The following is an 18986-nucleotide window of genomic DNA, read 5'->3' on the forward strand; positions in this document are numbered from 1 at the left end:
CAGAACTGTCATCTTCGTTGATACAAGATGATATGATCCTCTGAGTGATAAACAAAATTGTTGAACTGAGAAGGGATATGACCATCCTAAATCAATCTTCTTTGGAATCTTTCGATCATTGGAAATTTGTAATGAACTGTTATTACCAGACTGAATTATGCAAACTTTAGCATTCTTCAGAACATAAGTTTGTTGTTTCTTTCTTGAGTGATATATTTATGCAGATTGATTAAGTTGTCTGCTCTTGTGATTCAGATGTCGATAAGGAGTTCTTGTGGTTTGATGTTCCCTTATCATGTGACAACTTCTTGATTTACTTCAGGTACTATTGTTGTTGAGTTGGCTACATAATCTTCATTTGGATTTTTCATCGTGTGAACTGTAACATCTGAATATGTTTTCCTTTCAATTGGTTTGTCACCTTCTTGAGTTTTGATATTGATTGGATCAATATTCATTCCTTTTTCTTCAACTTGGGCGGTTACGTTTGAATACTTTGATACGTCTTTTGTGTTGAGTTCTCTTAGTTTGTTTTTCAACGATTTTTTTTCCTTTTTAAGCTTCTTAATTTGTGTCAATAATTTTTCAATGTGGTCCTTGAGGCGACTTCTTCGTTTTTGTCAACGTTGATTTTGTCAATTTCTCTTTGCATACTTTGTAGTACTTTTTTACCTTCTTGAAAAATTACTTTTGAAATATCTTGTATGTCTTCTGGTGTTATGGAGTTTGGCTTCATTGTAACATCCTATAGTGTTAATTTTTTTCTTTTTGTAGGAAAATGTCAAAAACTTATTTTTTGTATTTAGGATAAAGGACCTGTTGACCACTAGAGTGGCACCTGATGATTATACGAAAACTCCATGCCCAAGGATGATCCAAAGGACACTTGTACCATCATATATCATCAGTCAACAAGAGTTTTTAAACTCTACTTCTATTTCTCATCATCTTTTTGTACCCAGATTTCACACCCTGTGGGGAACTATAATAAGTGATACTAGTAATGATGAGTTTTGAGTCTGTAACAAGCCTAGAATGTTGGGACTTGATCAACAAACAAGTACACCTTGGAGTGTTTTTTATATCTAATTAATTATCCATTTTTTTCAGAGGCGGATAATTTTCTGGGTTTTTCATTCTTTTTGCTCCAAATCCGGGGTGATGGTTTGAAGGTTGAGCCCCTAACACATCTTAGTGTCTAGAGTCAATGTATATTACCATATTAGATCACACAAAAAATTTCGTGGAATTTGGTTAAGTCTAGGTAGTATTTTTTTAAATTTTTAGATTTTCTGCACTGCGGACATTGTTAATAAAATTGTATTTGTAATGTAATAAGTGATGTCTAGAGAAGTTGTATGGGGTATGAGTAATGAATTTGCACCTCTCCCCTTCAACTTTCTATTATGACACACTTTGAGGAGTTAAAAATGTGTTTTGAAACTTTCCTAAGTTTAATGGGAAATCTGGCAATTAATTAAGCCATAAATTAAATAAATGGAGAAAAATAAATATCCACACATGCTAAATGTTGTGGAAAAGAGGTGGAAAATTATGGGGGAGTTAAAGTGAAGTCTCAAGGTGATGTGGACTCTTAAAATCAAGGAAATTACATATGCTCAAATAAAATTGAATTTCTGGCATTAAATGAGAAAACTGCTTACTTGGAAATTCGAATTTGTGAAGTTAATGCACATTTGGGAAGAATTGAGAGAATATTTGGTGGATTTTTTTGTGGGAAATTGTCCCCACATGGTTTACCACCCATATACACTTGTCATTCCATCATGAAATTCGAATTTGGGACATAAGGGAAGAAAAAAATGATGTCCACTTGCCAAAATTCGATTTTTACACTTGGCATTGGAATTCCATTCAACAAATTCAAATTTCTCTTTGGGATTGTCACCTCATGCCACTTGTTTAATCACTCTACATTGGGATTTTCTCCTAACGCTCTACATAATGGAGCCATGGGCTCTCATATTGTATGATATTGTTACTAGGTATTGTGCTTACGGAAGCGCTGTTGCCTTGTACACTTTCAGAAATATCAATAAATACTTTGGGGTTTCATTTATGAGGTGTTCTTCCTTTTCGAGTGTGATGAATCATTGAATTGTTGATCATTGGTATAATTTTTTTACTCATGCTTTGATCTAATTTGTTTCCATATGCTCTTGTAGATTTGTTAATGCAGAGCTATTTTGCTTTGACATTTGATTTAGAAGTATGCTCTAGGTATAGACTGCTCTAGTTGGTTTTAAATAAATCTCTGGAGTTTCTTATCATTGTTTATTGCTGAATCTATATGGAACTAATTTTTGATTAAGTTTTGTAGAGGGAACATCTTGTTGGGATCACAAAATCAAGCGTGACGGGAAGTCTTTAGAGAGACCAACCCACTCTTGATATATTCTTAAAGGAGCTCTCATTTGTTCTTTGAGCCTTCATAGTCTTATCTTACAAAGTGGTTTTGCAGGGGTTTTTGGAACATAACTTGTACACAAGCCGAGTACTTCTAAATTTAAATCTCTTTTAAAAAACATTGTATTTTATTTCTTTCATTTGCTATCTAAGAGCTTGAAGACGACTAAGAAAAGACGAGAGTTTACTCTCACTCTTTAGCTTAGCTTTTTGTGAATTATAATTATACATATACATTTTATCTTGTTGATTTTTCCATTAATACTTAACTTCTTTTGTAGCCATTGTTTGGATTGTTTGCTAACTCTTGTGTGACAGATTTTGAAGAGCAACTTCCCGCAACATCTAACAAGTGTTTGCAGGACCTTTGGCAAGTGTTCGGGGTTCGATTTCCAAGGATGCCATAAGCCCTTTTGAGGCTTATTTTGACCAAAGTCGAGTTCACTAGAGGGCTACCCATTTTCCTCTCTAAGCTATGAGCATTTGGAGGAAACTTTCACCTTGTGTCCCTTGCATAAGTTTTGTGAAATATTGTCATTACTTTCTCAAGAAAAGAGGTCTGGTGTCCATGTTTCAAGCAATTACTGTGAAGACTTTCCTTGAGGTTTAGTTGAGGACTTTGAAGGACCCTCTTCTCATTATAATATTAATAAAAGATCTAATTTGTTTGTGGGAGCTTGGGATTTCTCCCATGGTATCCTATCTCCCCATTTAGAGGGAGGCTTCTCTTGGTGGATTGACATTTGCATGGTTTAAAATTTCACATTTCATTCACTTACATGCATGCTTTAATTGGGAATTAACACAACCTCACTATCACATTTAATTTTTAAGTTAAAGTTTGTTACAATTTCATTTGAGCTTTGCATTTTCTATCTCATTGTTGCTTGGAGCTACAAGCTTACACTTTACTTTGGGCAATTCATCCTTTACATGCAAGCATTTTATATTCTTAACAAACTTTGATTCGTTACCATTTACCTTGGTAAATTATTTCATGAGCACTTGAATACATGCTTCATTTTTATGCTACATTGTTATCTTGAATATTGGAGCAATTTATTATCATTGTCGATTTGAAACAAATTTTACTTTCAAGCAAATTACTTGTATCATTTTAATTCATTGATGAGACACATGCAACACTTATAAGCTAATTCCTCCAATTGAGGTTATAATTGCAACTACTGTTGAGCACTATTTCATTTTCAAACATTGCAAATCAATCTCTTTTTTGGGGAAAAACTTACATGCATTTCATCTAGGCATTTGAGTATAGGAAGGCTCCAAGCCTCATTAAAATTTTACCTTCAACATAAGTTTGTTGAAGTAGACATCTTAGGGATCTTTTACTCCTCTATTGACTCTTCACTGTGAGATTCATATCTTTGGGCGAGGGTAAGTTCTGAGGATTGAAGAGTTAAATTGCAATCTTGTTGTAGAGATAATCAATAAAATTAATCAAGATCACTTTCCATTACATTTATTTTACCTGTCTCTTGATGGTTTGAGTTTTCATATGCAAAGTCTATTCCAAAAGCAAGTATTGTAATTCTGTCAAATAAGTGCTTTCTTTTCATGCTTCAAGTTTATTTGCATATTGATGTCTTGGTTTAACACTTCCTTTCTTTTACATTTCCAAGTTAATTACTAATTTTTGGGTTTTGGCAAGATATGTTTCACATGTTTTGATTTATAAAGAGTATTATCTCAAAAACATTTTGTATCTTACATATCTTGTGCTAACAATTTTTGTTTACATTTTAGGGTTACTTTGCTTTCTCTTTTGAGAGCATTGCATTTTACTTTGAGCAAATATATCTTTAAATTGTTGAGCAAATTCCTTATAAGGCACTGGTTTTATGGTTTTGTCATATTAATGATTGGCATTGTTATTTCAAGTTGCTCACTTCATATTTTCTCATAAATCCTTAAAAGTAATCCATTTTCACTATAACACTCTCCTAGAAACTCACATCTTTTAACTTAACTTTTCATTAGGGACCACCCCCCTTAGCTAACCTAGGAGATAGCTCAAACGAAGAGAGTTGGGATTAGTGTGACAACACTTTCTTTGAGTTCCCTGCCATCAACCACATTTTGTGGGGTTAAGGCTCTTCTCACGGACTTGTAGGCAGGTGTAGGTGGCAGGTGAGAACAAAACCCTAGGGTTTCCATCTAGGGTGAACCCAAAATAATGTCACCTTGATCATTCCATAGGGTTTGGACAGAGAATTTCATTGTAAATGTATAATCCCCAATGTTTAATTGTACATTGGTTATGTCATATTGTTTTTTGTTAAGAGAGTCTAGTCTTTCGATTATATTTGACTCGAGAATCACTAATTGGTTTGCGATTTTAGGTTTATATAATTTTTTTCCTTCAATCGGCGAAATAGAAATAGTGACATTTTTCTCTGCAAGAGTCCCCTTAATTTTAAATAGCACTGGGGCGCAACTAAATAAAGTTTCTGAAAATATTCCTTTTGTTATTTCCAAATTGGGTTTCATTCTTTTTTCGTCAGTCGTTGATTCCATTATGCTCTCGTCGATGAGCTTAGGGTATAAGGTAATATTCTTTTATAACTTTCCTATGTATAGGTTATTTTAATTAATTAATTAATTATTATATATAATAATAATAATATAAATGCTTATATAATTAATATATATTTTATTTGTTATATATATAATTATTTATGTTGCATGGGTTCCCAAACCCGGGGGTGGGGTTCTCGAACCTGTCCCGGGTTCTCGTCCCCAAGTACCGGATTCGGGTTCGGGTGCTTCTGAGAAGAACCCATAAGAACTGGGTTCTTCATTAAAAAAAATTGGGTTCTTTTGTCTTGATGGGTACGGAGAACCCTGATGATGGGTAATTGGAACCCCAAAATCAGGTTCTTTTGGGTTCTTTGGGGTTCATTTTATCTTTTATATTTTATTTTTTAATTAATTTAATGGGCTTACACTAATATTCTAAGTAGCTAGTTCTTCATCTTGCCAGAGGAATTGGAGTAGTTATGCCTTTATCCATTTAGTAAAAAGAAATATGTTGGGCTCAAAGAAGGCAGAGAACTTAGTGTACGTTCATAGCACTCTTCGTCTCATATCTTGAAAAGACCCTGGATACGAGGGTCCTTTCAAGAGATGGGACCAATACACAAACGATGCTATGTGTGTGGACGAGGAGATACAACCAGATGGCCTTATTGAGCTACCTCTAATTGCTATGGATGAGCAAGAGCCTCAAGATGAGAGTCATCCCTACCTGGAGAGCATGCTAACTGAAGATTTGAGTGATGTTGATGACATCGCTTGAGGAAGCCATTGTTCACCATTAGATATTTTTATTTTAGTATTTTAAAATTTCCCAGTTCTTGTTTGGAGATGCCTTAAGACAAATTTTGAATGTAGTATGACAATGGACATATATCATGATTCTTATTAATATGTAAACTCCAATTTGCACTTGATATCAAACTAGAAATTTTGAAATTTCATTGTGAATGTTGAATGTTCAATGATGTGCATGTTTAAATATTTAAAGTTTAAATCATAAATATTTTAGTTTTCTTGTTTAAAGTTGAAAAATATACAAATTCACATATATTATAATTTATAAAATATAATATTTATATTATATATATATACCCCCGACGAACCCACGCACCCTGTTTCAAAAAATGATGTACCCGTCCCCGAACCCACGTTTCCTGGCAACATAGATAATTATATATATACTATATAGGACTTACATTCAAAGGTAACGTATGGGGCAACAGTCGACAAGGTGTGACATCAACGGGGAACAAGGCACGACTTTTCTTCAAACGACCACTGGGATTTTTTCAACAGCGGCTTCGATTCAGATATGGACAGGCAGCGATAGATTGAGACTGGGTTGACGGGGGATTGTCGGCGCTGATAGGAATCCAGTAGTGTTCTAAGTATGAAGCGAAAACTATGGCTGCGTAGCTTTGGATGCTGGCGGTTGTGGACATTAAGCCCAGTCGATGTGTCGAGTTTGCTTCTGGTGCCTACCGCGAAAACGTGCTGTTCGACAGCATTGACGGTTGCAGAGGGCTACTCAATAATTGATGGCGGCGGGCGATGCTGTGTTTTTGTTGTTGTTGTTTTTTTTTTATATAACTTTTTATTTATATATATGATATATATATATATATATATATATATATTTATCATTTTTTTTGTTGATTTGGGGTAGCATCGGATGTGCTCTAGCCATGAAATTTGCTGGAGAGATTGGGGCACGTGAGATCTCCAATACCTAGAAAGGGTTTGGGCAGATTCTAAATAGTTCAGGAGATATTAAAATAATTAATATTTTTAATGGAGTCCCTAAGTCTAAACTTAGGGAAAATAAAATATTAATGTGTATTAATATGAATCTGTATTAGAGTGGTCCAAAAGACATGGATCAAGCTAGATCTAATCTTAGCCGTTGATTAGTGACTTAATCTCGACCGTTGAGATGTCAACAGGAAAAGTATAAGAGGAGGCTTGAGGGTCACTTGGAGAAGTACACCAGATGATCAGTCATTCTATTCTCTAGAGTGGGGTTCGCTAAGAGAGATAGAATCAGTGATCAGGAGAGCAGCTAAGGGGCATTGAGTACAGAGAAACAGAGAAGGCATAGATTGTGTCGGGAGAGCAGCGCAACAGCCAAGGAGGGTGACACAGAGCCAGCAAGGGCTTACGCAAGGCCACGCAGAGGCAGCCAAGTGCTGCATAGAGCACCAGATGGGCCAGCGCAGCTAACACAGGGCCTCCTGGGGTTGACGCAGTCCAGTTTGGGCAGATGCTGGGGTTGCAAAGCAGTTTTGTGCTGAGGAGCTGCTGGAAGGATTTTTCGGGGTTTCAGCCAGGAGATTTCTCTCAAACTGTGAGGTATAGCTGCTAAGGAAATTCTCTGTTGGGTAGGCCAGTTTCGATACCCAAATTGTACTCTGATATTGCTTAATAAGAAAACCCTCAGATAGCTGCACTGGTTTTCCCGCATTGGGTTTTTCAGGGACATTGGTCCAAAAATAATGCTGTCATGTGGTGTGTTTGTTCTTATTTCTTTTAGTTGCTGATTTGTAATATGTTGAGCATGCACTGGTGTTTATTTTTAGTTTTACTTTGTAAATAACTTGTTAAAGAAAAATAACAAGTAGGTAGGAATAAATCAGAAAAAGTGCATGAAGGGTTTCTAAACTAAGTAAACTTAGAAACTTCAACATGGTATCAGAGCGTGATTGCAAATCACAGGAGGACTAAAAGACATCAGCCGAGCGGAGCAATAGCAGCAGAAAACAACTGTCCCGAGGTGACAGATGTTGTTTCTAGCAATGTAGAAGCCAAGAAGTGTGATGCAGAGCTAACCAGAGCCACGTAGAAGAAGTCGGGAGCTGCGCAGAGCCTTAGAGAGGCTAGCGTTGTTGACGCAGAGGGCCAGAGGGTGGACGCAGGGCATCCCAGGGCTGATGCAGACCCATACGGGGTGACACAGAGCCAACGTGAGGCAGAGAGGGGCTGACGCAGTTCACAAAGAGGTAGTTGCTGGAGTCTAGAAGGCTGCAGAAATATTGCAGAGTGGCGCTGGTGAGGTACTGTAGTCAGTGCAATACCTGACAGAGCAAGGCGAGAGGAGTTGTTACTGAGCATTTCTAGCCAAGGAACCTGGATCAGTAGTGCAGTTGCACAAGACGATCAGAGTAGGGGGTATCTCGACAAGCGGTAGAAGGATTTCCAGGAGGGAAATCAGGACTCAGAGGGAGTCTAGAAGAGAATTTCTAGACAGGAAGTATAGACTCAGAGGAGTCGAACAGAGAACTTCCAGGAGGGAAGTAGAGGAGCGTCATGGCACTACACGGGGTAAGAGACTAGGATAGACTGGACGAACCATTGAACTTCACAGTCTGGAAGGTAAAAATCTTATCAGTGCTTGAAAGGAATCGTGTCAAGAACTTCACCTTGAAGACAATAGCTATCCCAGTTGACCCAAATGATAATGACAAGTATGAAGAGGCGATGGCGAGGGCTAAGTGCATTATCCTTTACGGGTTTCAGGATCATGTGGTACCACATATAGCCGAGAAGGAAACGACAGTTGAGATGTGGGAGGCTCTCAAGAACCTGTACCAGCATACTTTTGTGCAGAGAAGAATGCTGCTTGAGAACCAGATGAGGTCGTATCAGATGAAGAAGGGTCAAACGATTGACTCTTTTCTCGGAGGACTGAATGAGATCCGAGATCAGTTGACTGCTATAGGAGCGACACCAGATCAGGAGCTTATGGTAAGGACAACCTTGAATGCTGTCTCAAAAGAGTGGGAAGTGTTTGTCCAAAGAATCCTAGGCAGAGGGACTCTCCTACCTTGGGACGAGATGTGGGTACCTCTTCACCAGGAAGAGATCAGATGACAGTCAAAGACAAGTAGCAGCAGCAAAGGGATCAAAGTTCAGCAGGAGGAGGAGGATGTGGCCCTAGCATCTGAGGGAAAGTAGGAGAAGCGGAAGAAGAAAGATCTCTCCAATATCAAGTGCTTCCATTGTGGGGAGATGGGTCATTATGCGACCCAGTGCCCAAGGAAGAAGAGTAAGGGAGAGTCTTTCGAGATCAAGGCAGCGCCAGCACGGGCAGAGAAGGAAGTTTTGACAGACGATGACTTTGCCATGAGTGCACACACGCCACTTGAGCGGAAGTGGGGAGACATCGAGCTGTAGTCAAGCGGACTACAGGTGATGAGGGGCAGGATCCTCGAGGTACCCAACCTCTTAGATTAGACCTTGCTACGGGAACCTCGACGAGGAGTAGCAGGACTGGTTGGGTGGGTAGAGACGGATGCAGATGGAGCGGTAGAGAGAGCTATAGTGCAGGAGTCCCAAGACAGCGCAGAGCTAGCAGGCTGCAGTAGTGCGAGAGGCACACGAGTGTTGCACCAGTGCAAGAAGGCACAACGAGGTGTGCAACGGTGCGAGATGCAAGGAGTTGTTGCAGCAATGCAGAGGTCAGAGAGAGGGAGCACTTGTCAGCGGCAGAGGGACCTTCAGCATCAGAGGGTGTTTCTAGCCCAACAGGGAGGTCAGTTGGGAGATCAGTTACTTACTTCTCAATAACTGAGTTGTAGTGCAATAGTGGGCAGCATGATGCAACATGATGAGAGGAGGTGCAATGCAGATGCAGTGTTGGGAGGAAGGACCAACAACATCACGAATGTAGAGAGAGCTGTCATACAGATGCAACAGTGGCAGTGGTAGAACCATGGGCAGCAGTACAGGAGGCAACAATGCAGAGGATGGTGGGCAAGAAGGCCTAGCATCAGCACAGGTACCAATGCCGAATGGTCGGAGTAATACTCAGTGAAGAGTATTGCTAGAGCACAGTGCTCGCTAAGAGGGAGTGTTGATTTGGGGTAGCATCAGATGTGCTCTAGCCACGAAATTTGGTGGAGAGGTTGGGGCACGTGAGATCTCCAATACCCAGAAAGGGTTTGGGCAGATTCTAAACAGATCAGGGAATATTAAAATAATTAATATTTTTAATGGAGTCCCTAAGTCTAAACTTCGGGAAAATAAAATATTAATGTGTATTAATATGACTCTGTGTTAGAGTGGTCCAAAAGACATGGATCAAACCAGATTTAATCTTAGCCATTGATTAGGGACTTAATCTCGGCCGTTGAGATGTCAACAGGAAAAGTATAAGAGGAGGCTTGAGCGTCACTTGGAGAAGTACACCAAATGATCAGTCATTCTATTCTCTAGAGTGGGGTTTGCTAAGGGAGATAGAATCAGTTATCGGGAGAGCAGCTGATGGGGCATTGAGTACAGAGAAACAAGAAGGTAGAGATTGTGCCGGGAGAGCAGTGCAGCAGCCAAGGAGGGTGACGCAGAGCCAGCAAGGGCTCACGCAGGGTCATGCAGAGGCAGCCAAGTGCTGCGCAGAGCACCAGAGGGGTCAGCGCAGTTGACGCAGAGGCTCCCAGAGCTGACGCAGGGCCTCCTGGGGTTGACGTAGGCCAAGAAAGGCTGACGCAGGGCCAGCGTGAGACAGAGAGGGGTTGACGCAGTCCAGTTTGGGCAGACGCTGAGGTTGCAGAGCAGTTTTGTGCTGAGGAGCTGTCGGAAGGATTTTTCGGGGTTTCAGCCAATAGATTTCTCTCAAACTGTGAGGTATAGCTGCTAAGGAAATTCTCAGTTGGGTAGGCCAGTTTCGGCACCCAGATTGTACTATGATATTTCTTAATAAGAAAACCCTCAGATAGCTGCACCGGTTTTCCCGCATTGGGTTTTTTCGGGGACATTGGTCCAAAAATAATGGTGTCATGTGGTGTGTTTGTTCTTGTTTCTTTTAGTTGCTGATCTGTAATATGTTGAGCACACACTGGTGTTTATTTTCAGTGTTTACTTTGTAAATAACTTGTTAAAGAAAAATAACAAGTAGGTAGGAATAAATCAGAAAAAGTGCATGAAGGGTTTCTAAACTAAGTAAACTTAGAAACTTCAACATTTTTATAATTTGTTTTTAATGTTTTTTTTAATAATATATCTTTTTTTTTTCCTTTTTTCTTTTTTTTTTTCTTCCTGTTTTTTTACTTTTTTTTTCTTATTTTTTTTTTAAAATTGGCCAAAGGCCTCATGGCAAGATGGAGAATCTCCAAAAATTTGTGTAGCGAAACGCTTGAATTGCGACAACAACGAATTTGCAAAGAGTCGATGGCCAAAGGTCGGGTCAGATTGGCTCTATGCGACGGTTTAGTGACCAAAGGATCAAACAATTATGATACCAATGTAACGAACAAAGTTCGTATACTCAGAGGAATGCTCTGATACCAATGTAATGAACAAAGTTCGTATGTTGCAATAATATTCAGAATACTTTGAAGACAAAGATATCCATTGTAGGACCAATAATTATATATAAGAATATTTGAATACAAGTGAGTTGATTACAAACGAGGGTGAGGGCCTGCTTATATACCTAGGGAGGTACCCCTTACAAACCTTCATGTCCTTAGAGACATGCCTCTTCAATACTAATCACTAATTAATTAATTGTTATTACAACTATGATCATTATTTATATTTATATTATTTTATATATATTTTATTCATAACAGGGGGCTTGTATGGTAGTGTTGATTACATACTTACCATATAAACTAAAGACCTTGACAAGTAGATTGGAAAATATACCCTAAAAAATTAAAAATGAATACTTAGATTCCTTATGAACTTACAATTCCAGTGAGAGTTCTCCAGGTTGATATGCATGGTACTTTCTAATTTTAGTAGGTTTGGTCCGTAGATTCACATGTTAGAAATAATGGTATATTTGGAACCCTTGTGAGATTCTAAGTTAGATGAGTTACTTATGAGAAACATGTGAGCTCTTTCTATTTTTAGCAGTACCTGCATGTCAATTTTGATTATGGATTCAGATTCCTTGCTGAAAGATGAGTCTAATGAGTATGGTTTCATGGACTCATGAGACACTTCTATTTTTAGTAGTGTTTGCATGTTGGATCCGGTTATGTATTTGGACTCCTCATTGAAAACCGATTCCAATAAGGGTGTTTTTCTCAAACTTTGAGACATTTCTATTTTTTAGCAGTTTTTTCATGGAGGTTCTGATAGCATATCTGGACTCCCCATTGATATTTGAGTGTGATGAGTATAATATTGTGGACATGTGGCCAATTTTCTATTTTTAGCAATGGCTGCTTTTCTTTGTTCTATGTATGTTAAGGGTTCCCTTATTTGTTCGAGACATTTTCTTCTTTTCCTATTTTTAGGGGGATTGCTATTTTTGGCATGTCTATTTATAGCAAGGTGACATGTGGTAGTCTCAAAGGTTGACATGTGGTAGGATTTTGGAGTGGATAAATGGTGATGGGTCATCAGTGATGTGGCAATACACGAGTAATTTGCTTGCATGGAGGGAGGTGTGATGTGGCATTGACTGCAAATTGCAGTTTATTTTTCCTCTACTCTATTTTCTCTCTCTTAATGCACATTACCTCAAAATTATGGCTGGATATTTTTAATGCAATTTGAATTAGCCAAAATTACCTAAGGATATTTTTATCAAGTTGACTGCCAAAATTACTTCATAGATATTTTTAATCCAATTTAAAAATGCCAAAATTATGCAAGGATATTTGATCTCGGGTCAAATTTACTCGAAATACTCAAGAATACCTTTTACCTAGTTTGAATTTGCTAGAGACTAGAGTTATGCTCAAAGATATTTGTATCTCATGACAACTCAAAACTACTTTAGTGGAAGTCAAGCATGTGCCACTTCAGTCAATTTTTTCCTAAAGTTCAATTCAGTTAGATGGTGAGTTGACTCTACCTTAGTGACTTAGTGTGCATTGGTTTGCCTTTAAGAGAAGTTTGACCTCCTATTTTCTTACTGCACATTGGAGGACTTAGAGGAGGGAGAGGCTTATAAACATAGGTGGAAGCTATGGTTTCAAATCGAATTGTCTTCGACAATGACAACATTACCATCTTTCTTCCTTGTCTCCATGTTCTTTCTCTTTTCTAGCTTATACTCTATTGTGTCTAAATATCGTTGTCATCGGTTTTGTAATAGTTCCCTTGGCGCAACCAGCCTATTGGCCTTTGCAGAATAAAGTTTAGTTTTGATCGACTCTGTATCTTTGGATTGATCAATGTCTTAATGTTTATCGTATGCAATATTGTAAAAGTTTCTGAGGCTTTTTCATTGGTTGAAATCTGCCATTTAAATGCACATTTTGTCTATTTTATCATCCATTTCAAAGATGACGTTGAAGATTATTCCACCATTTAAAACAAACAATATTTCATAAACTCATTTGACCACTAACTTGCTCGACAGACAACAATTGCATGTTGTTTTTTCTTTGTTGTTTTGCTGATTTATAAGTGGAAATAATACATGCTAGACTAGGGACACCCCTTGAGGTTGGCAAGCACTAGTGTGAATGAAGAGGGATATTTGCAAGCGATACTAAGGGTGAATTTTCCTTTATGTTGCATGGAATTTTCTTATCCTAGATTCATCAGATATTTTAATTTTCAAAGAGTAAAAATTTGTGCTGACACCTTGAGGTTTTCTTTAGATTTCAATGTGCCTAATGTTACCCCTCATGTTGTATCAGTTCTTGTCCTTGAAATTCTCATTACGCGAATTGTGATTTTCATCGTAACTTAGTTGCTTTCGTGATTTTTTGTTGGAAATACTGAGAGGGTGGGGAGGGCGGGTGAATCAATATTTCTTAGCAATTAACACTTTATTAATCATTTTTAGAGCATTAGTTAATCTTCAACATTATTATTATTATTATTATTCTTTACCAGATATAAAATGCAGTAGACAACACCATAAAACAATGCAAAAAGATAAGACAGTAGACACAAGATTTTTAGGTAGAAAACCCCCTCTGGGTCAAAAACCACCGAACGATTCTTAGTAATTGTCTTCTTCTCTCTTCAAAAGAAAAATTAATTCCATCAAGATTTCAGCTGCAACTAAGGGAGACGTCAACCCCCTAATTCATAGGCTACAGCCTGTAGGACGCTACTACACCCTAATACCTGCTGCAACCAGAAGGACGCCCCAACGCTCTGTGAGTTAGGCCACAACCTGATGAGTGTCCAACACTCTGTTTACCAGCCGCTGTCGGAAGGATGCCTCGCCGCTCTATAATTTATCATCCATAACTAAAAGGAACACCACAACGCCCTGTGCTGGCCACGACCTACCCTAGCACCACCCTGCCGCCCTAAAGAGTTCTCAGGCCACAACTTGAAAGTGTCTCCAATCACCTGCCTTGCACCACCCTACCACCTTGAAGAGCCGCCGGATTAGGGTTCACAATTTTCAGACTGGATACCCCTGTGCTCTGAATTAATAGAAGAATACTGTAAAGAAGATTCTGCTATAACCTGTCAAATTCTGGTAGCCACTGTCCACACTGCACAATACTGTCCAAACTTATCACTGCACAGAGTTGCTCATTAAAGCCTCACTGCTAACGCTGCCAAGTCAACTAACCACTGCACAAGCTGACCACTGTACAACCTGTTATCACTGATCACTGCCACTGCTCAACTCCACATCACTGTCACTGAACATGAATAGATGAACGTTCATGAGCTCACAAAGCTAGCTACCAACGACTGTACAAACTGCCCGTACTGCTGCAAATGCTGAAACCAAATGTCTGATAATGGCATACTCCAAGATGCCTTAGGTCATCTCTATGACCTGTTACCAATGCTCTCAAACACTGCCCACGAAGAGCTACCAACATATGCATTTTCACTGCTGATCACTAGTCATATACTGCTATCCATCTTTCACATCAATAAGCTATACATCATGGTAATATTGCCCTCAAAGACCTGCTACCCTGTAAAGTCATGGTTATGTCACTAATACAGTACACCCTCTAGGTCATCACTATAAGACACCTAATACAAATTCCTAGGTCATCACAGTCTATGTCAAGTTTCACTTTCTAAGTCATGTCAGGTTAAAGACAAAGTGTCAACTCACTGTCAATGTCATATCTACGTGTCATAATAGTTAATCAAGTCAATTCAATTTACTGCTAATGAATCCCTTTCTCATTTACTAAGGTTACTAGGTACACAATGTCAATATGTGAAAGTTATTGGTAACTCTTATGTCAAAATGTCAAGTCTTTTACCAAATCAAATCACCCATCAAATGCTCAGGTACTGTAAGTCAAGGTTACAGTTGCTTCAGTCAATAGATTTAGTTACATCAAGTACTATACTCAAGTCAAGTCAAATTAGGTCTATTGTCTAGGTGTTAAGTCAACTGTCATATCTGAGTGTCAAGTTAATAGTCAAGTCGCATTATTAGTAAAGTTCATCATATACCTAGCTGTTGCATCCAAGTCACTGTTCACTCTAGTTGTCACAACACCATTCATCACAATATTGTCATCTGTTTCACTACAGCAAGATTGTTTCACTTAAGATAGTCACAAGGATGTGTCACATAGACACCTGCCAAGTGTCATATCTATCTTACAATCCAAGGTCAATTTATTGTTAAATATGTCAAGGTCACTGTTCAATCTTATTCAAATTTTGTTTATATGTCAAGTCTCATGTTGCTTGTCTAGTCAAGGATCAAAAACTCCAATAGATATTTCTTACTTTTACACTAGGACAGTCGCAAGGAACTCAATTCTTTCAAGCCTATCACAGTCATCTTATGTATCTGACTTCTATGCCATGTTCAGCTGTCTTGGATAGCCAATTTAAGTTACGTTAAGTTGTCAATGGTCATACACTATCAAGTCTATATTAAGGACATTGTCACATCAAGCCATGTCAAGTCACAGTCAATTCTAACTTTCATATGTGTGTTACTAAGTACTGTCACTGTTATATCATTTACTATTGTCAAACTTATTTATTATGTAGGGAAGTCAATCATTGGGTTAGTGCATTTGATCCTTGAAGCTCACTGACACACAATGCGATTACAGTGAGAATTGTTGTCATATGTTGACAACTGTAGGTTATCTTCCTTTTACTGCCCTTCAAGTTAGAAATCTGCCAAAAATTCACCAAGAGAAGACTTAACAAACCCTACAATAGACCTACGATTTTTCCCTAACCAAACCTAGGATAAAGACCAGGACTTTTGCTCTACAAATAGACCTAACTCACCTTGCTTTCCCAAAAGATGAGCCACTAAGAAGTTCGTTCCACAACACAGTCACAGAACTTAAGAAGACCAAAGCTTACCTGTAGAAATTCGCTACTTTTGCAATGAGGCTAGTGCCAATGAACATCCAGAAATCACAGCGAAAACTAGTCCTAGCTTTGCTGTCCCTTGCCTCAAGAATCTGAATCTTTCCTCAGATAGTCCGCACACTTTAGAGATAAGAACCAGCTGACCGAAAATTTCAGATGATATGTTTGTGTATTGAGAATGGCATGTTTGAATATTATACTAGGTCCCTTTTTATAGTGTTTTGTTAGGCTTAGAGAGGGCTTCTAAGTGTTAGACGTTGGAGGAGCTTCATGAAATTTAGGCCATAGTGCATTAAAATATTCAAGTATATCTTTGTAAACTAAGTTAGGAGGACTGCGACTCTAGACTTAAGCTTAGGCTTAGGTAGATTAGTATAGGAATGTTTTTATAAATTAGAGAAGGGCTTTCTAAGTGAACGTTGGATGAGAATAGGAGTTTACTTTGAGAGTTGACTATCAAATATTCATCATTTATTAATTAACTTATGTCTAAAGTAAGGAGGCCATTAGCTTTATGGAGGAGAGATAAGGGTTATTAATGTGAAACTTCCTAAACACGGAATCCCTACTGCAGCGAATTGATGTTACTTATCCTACTTGTTAATCCATACAAGTTATTTACTGTGTTCTACGGTAAATATCGAAGTAAATACTATTGCAGTCTCCACTTAATTAAAAATAATATGCCGAAACAAGAAACTGAATAGGAAAAGATACAACACAAGTGACACAGTTATTTTTGGACAAATGTCCCCGGAAAAACGCAATGCAGGAAAACCGGTGCAACAGATTTGAGGGTTTTTATTATTAAGCAGAAGTTATTTTTGAATACAATCTCTGGATGCCTTGCTGGCAATCTAGTATAGAGAATATCACTCGGCAGAAGAAATTAGTGAGATTACCTCACTCTACACTGCAAGTCTCGACTGATCTGGCAGTTGAACCAACGAGTCCCCAGCTACCTCTACACTGCCCCTACGCAGTCACTGTGTGGGCCTGCGTCATTGCCTTTGAGGCATTGCGTCACCTCTCTGCTAGATCGATTTGCTCTCAGGAGCTTCGACTTCAGCCCTCCCGGCTCAGAACGTCAAACCCCCAACAAAATCTTGGACTTCTGCTTGGAAGGCACTGCGCTGCTCTGTGTGAGCCCTTCCTGGCTCTACGTCACCCTCACTGGGCACTGCGCTGCCTCCTCTGCGTCTTTCTCTGCCTCTCTGCTGCGTATTCTTGGCTCCGGAGAAGATCCTCCAGCCAAAACTATCTCTGCCCCTCTTTGCGTGATCACCACAAAATCACTGCACTGCTCTCTGGCTCAGCGATTCGATCTGACTGATCAACTCTCTGTGTGTCTTCCAAATGACCCTCAAGCCTCCTTAAATAATCTTGTCGTTGACATTCAATGACCCAGATTAGAAGCTAATCAATGGCTAAGATCATTTCTGCTTGATCCTCGTCTTCTTCTAGAAGTTACGCCCATAGTTAGATTTACACCCGTTAATTATTTTAATTTCCTAAGTTTGGACTTAGGGATCCATTAAAAACAATTAATTATTTTAATAAAACTGTCTTCGGGTGGAATTTCTCAAAATGCTTTCTGGGTTCTTTGGAATACATGTGCCCGAGCCTCCTTGCAAAATTTGAGACTTAGAGCACATCCGATGCTACCAGAAATCAACACTCCATCTTAGCGAGGAAAGTTCTCTAGCAATGCCTCCCACTGAAGCATCACCCTGACTTCATAACATTGTCCTCTGCGCTGCTGATGTCTGACATGCTGTCCACCAACTACTACGTTGCTGCTACAACTGTATTGTTGCTGACCTTGCCACTGTCAACGCTGCATTCGTACTGCAACTCCCTCTGAAATTTTGCATCTGTGCTATTGTTGGCACTGCCACTGCCAACTGCTCCTGCATTGCAAACTGTTGTTGCTGCTGCATCCACAACGAAAATACATCCCAAATTACTGAACATGTGTTCAAAATAGATGCATCTCGATGATGAAGATTTGACTGCTGCTAGTCCCACGCTATCCCTTCGAAGCCATTGCGCTGCTGCTACTATTGCACTATGCCTCCCTGCACTGCGGCAACTCTGCACTATGCGCTCAGACTTGGCGTTCTAGCCACTGCATCTGTCGCTTCAACACTCCTCTGCACCAACTGACACTGATTCATCCTGCTACTTCTGATCTTGGCTCCCGTAGCAAGGAATTGATTTGAGAGGTGGGCTCCTCAAGGATCGTACCCATCTGTAGCTCTTTCGAACTACAACTCTAAATCAGCCCACCTCCCTCCTAGAGGTATCTCGGCTGTCATGGCAAACTCCTCTTCGATCTTTGCGGGTGTAGCCTTCGAATCGTGCTTCTCATCTTTGTTCTTCTTCTTGAGAGGACATTGTGTAGCGTAGTGACCCATTTCACCACACCTGAAGCATTTGATCTTCGAGACGTCCTTCTTCTGCCTCCATTGCTCCTACTGCCCCTTGGATGCAAGGGATGCATTCTCTTCCTCCTCCTTGGGCTTTGACCCACTGTTGCTGCTTCCGTCAAGCTTACACTTGACTAGATCTCTCCTCAGCTCTTCCTGCTTGAGAGCTGCCCACATACTATCCCAGTGTGGCAAAGCTGCCCTGCCCAAGATGCTTTGGACAAAGACTTGCCACTCTTCTGAGACTGAGTTTAGGGCCAGTCTCACCATCTCAGAACCTTGAGGTGTAGACCCCACAACTGCTAACTCGTCCCGGGTCTCCTGAAGCTTTGTGAG

General features: G+C 39.3%; 1 protein-coding gene across 5 annotated transcripts in view; it reads left to right on the top strand.

Annotated features, from left to right (window-relative positions):
• Window positions 1-18986, top strand: part of LOC149153480 (uncharacterized) — a 421588-nt gene that overhangs the window by 76129 nt on the left and 326473 nt on the right. The window contains exon 5 of one of the 5 annotated variants that reach the window (XM_089440521.1): window positions 12302-12377. The exons of the other annotated variants lie outside the window; for them this stretch is intronic. Within the exon in view, the coding sequence (XP_089296647.1) occupies window positions 12302-12377 (76 nt within the window). The remainder of the gene's footprint in view (window positions 1-12301; window positions 12378-18986) is intronic. 5 annotated transcript variants of the gene reach the window in all.

This window comes from Pinus tabuliformis, chromosome 9 (assembly GCF_031772625.1).
Source record: "Pinus tabuliformis cultivar Carrire ecotype Pingquan chromosome 9, CPIR1, whole genome shotgun sequence".
Taxonomy (NCBI): Eukaryota; Viridiplantae; Streptophyta; class Pinopsida; order Pinales; family Pinaceae; genus Pinus; species Pinus tabuliformis.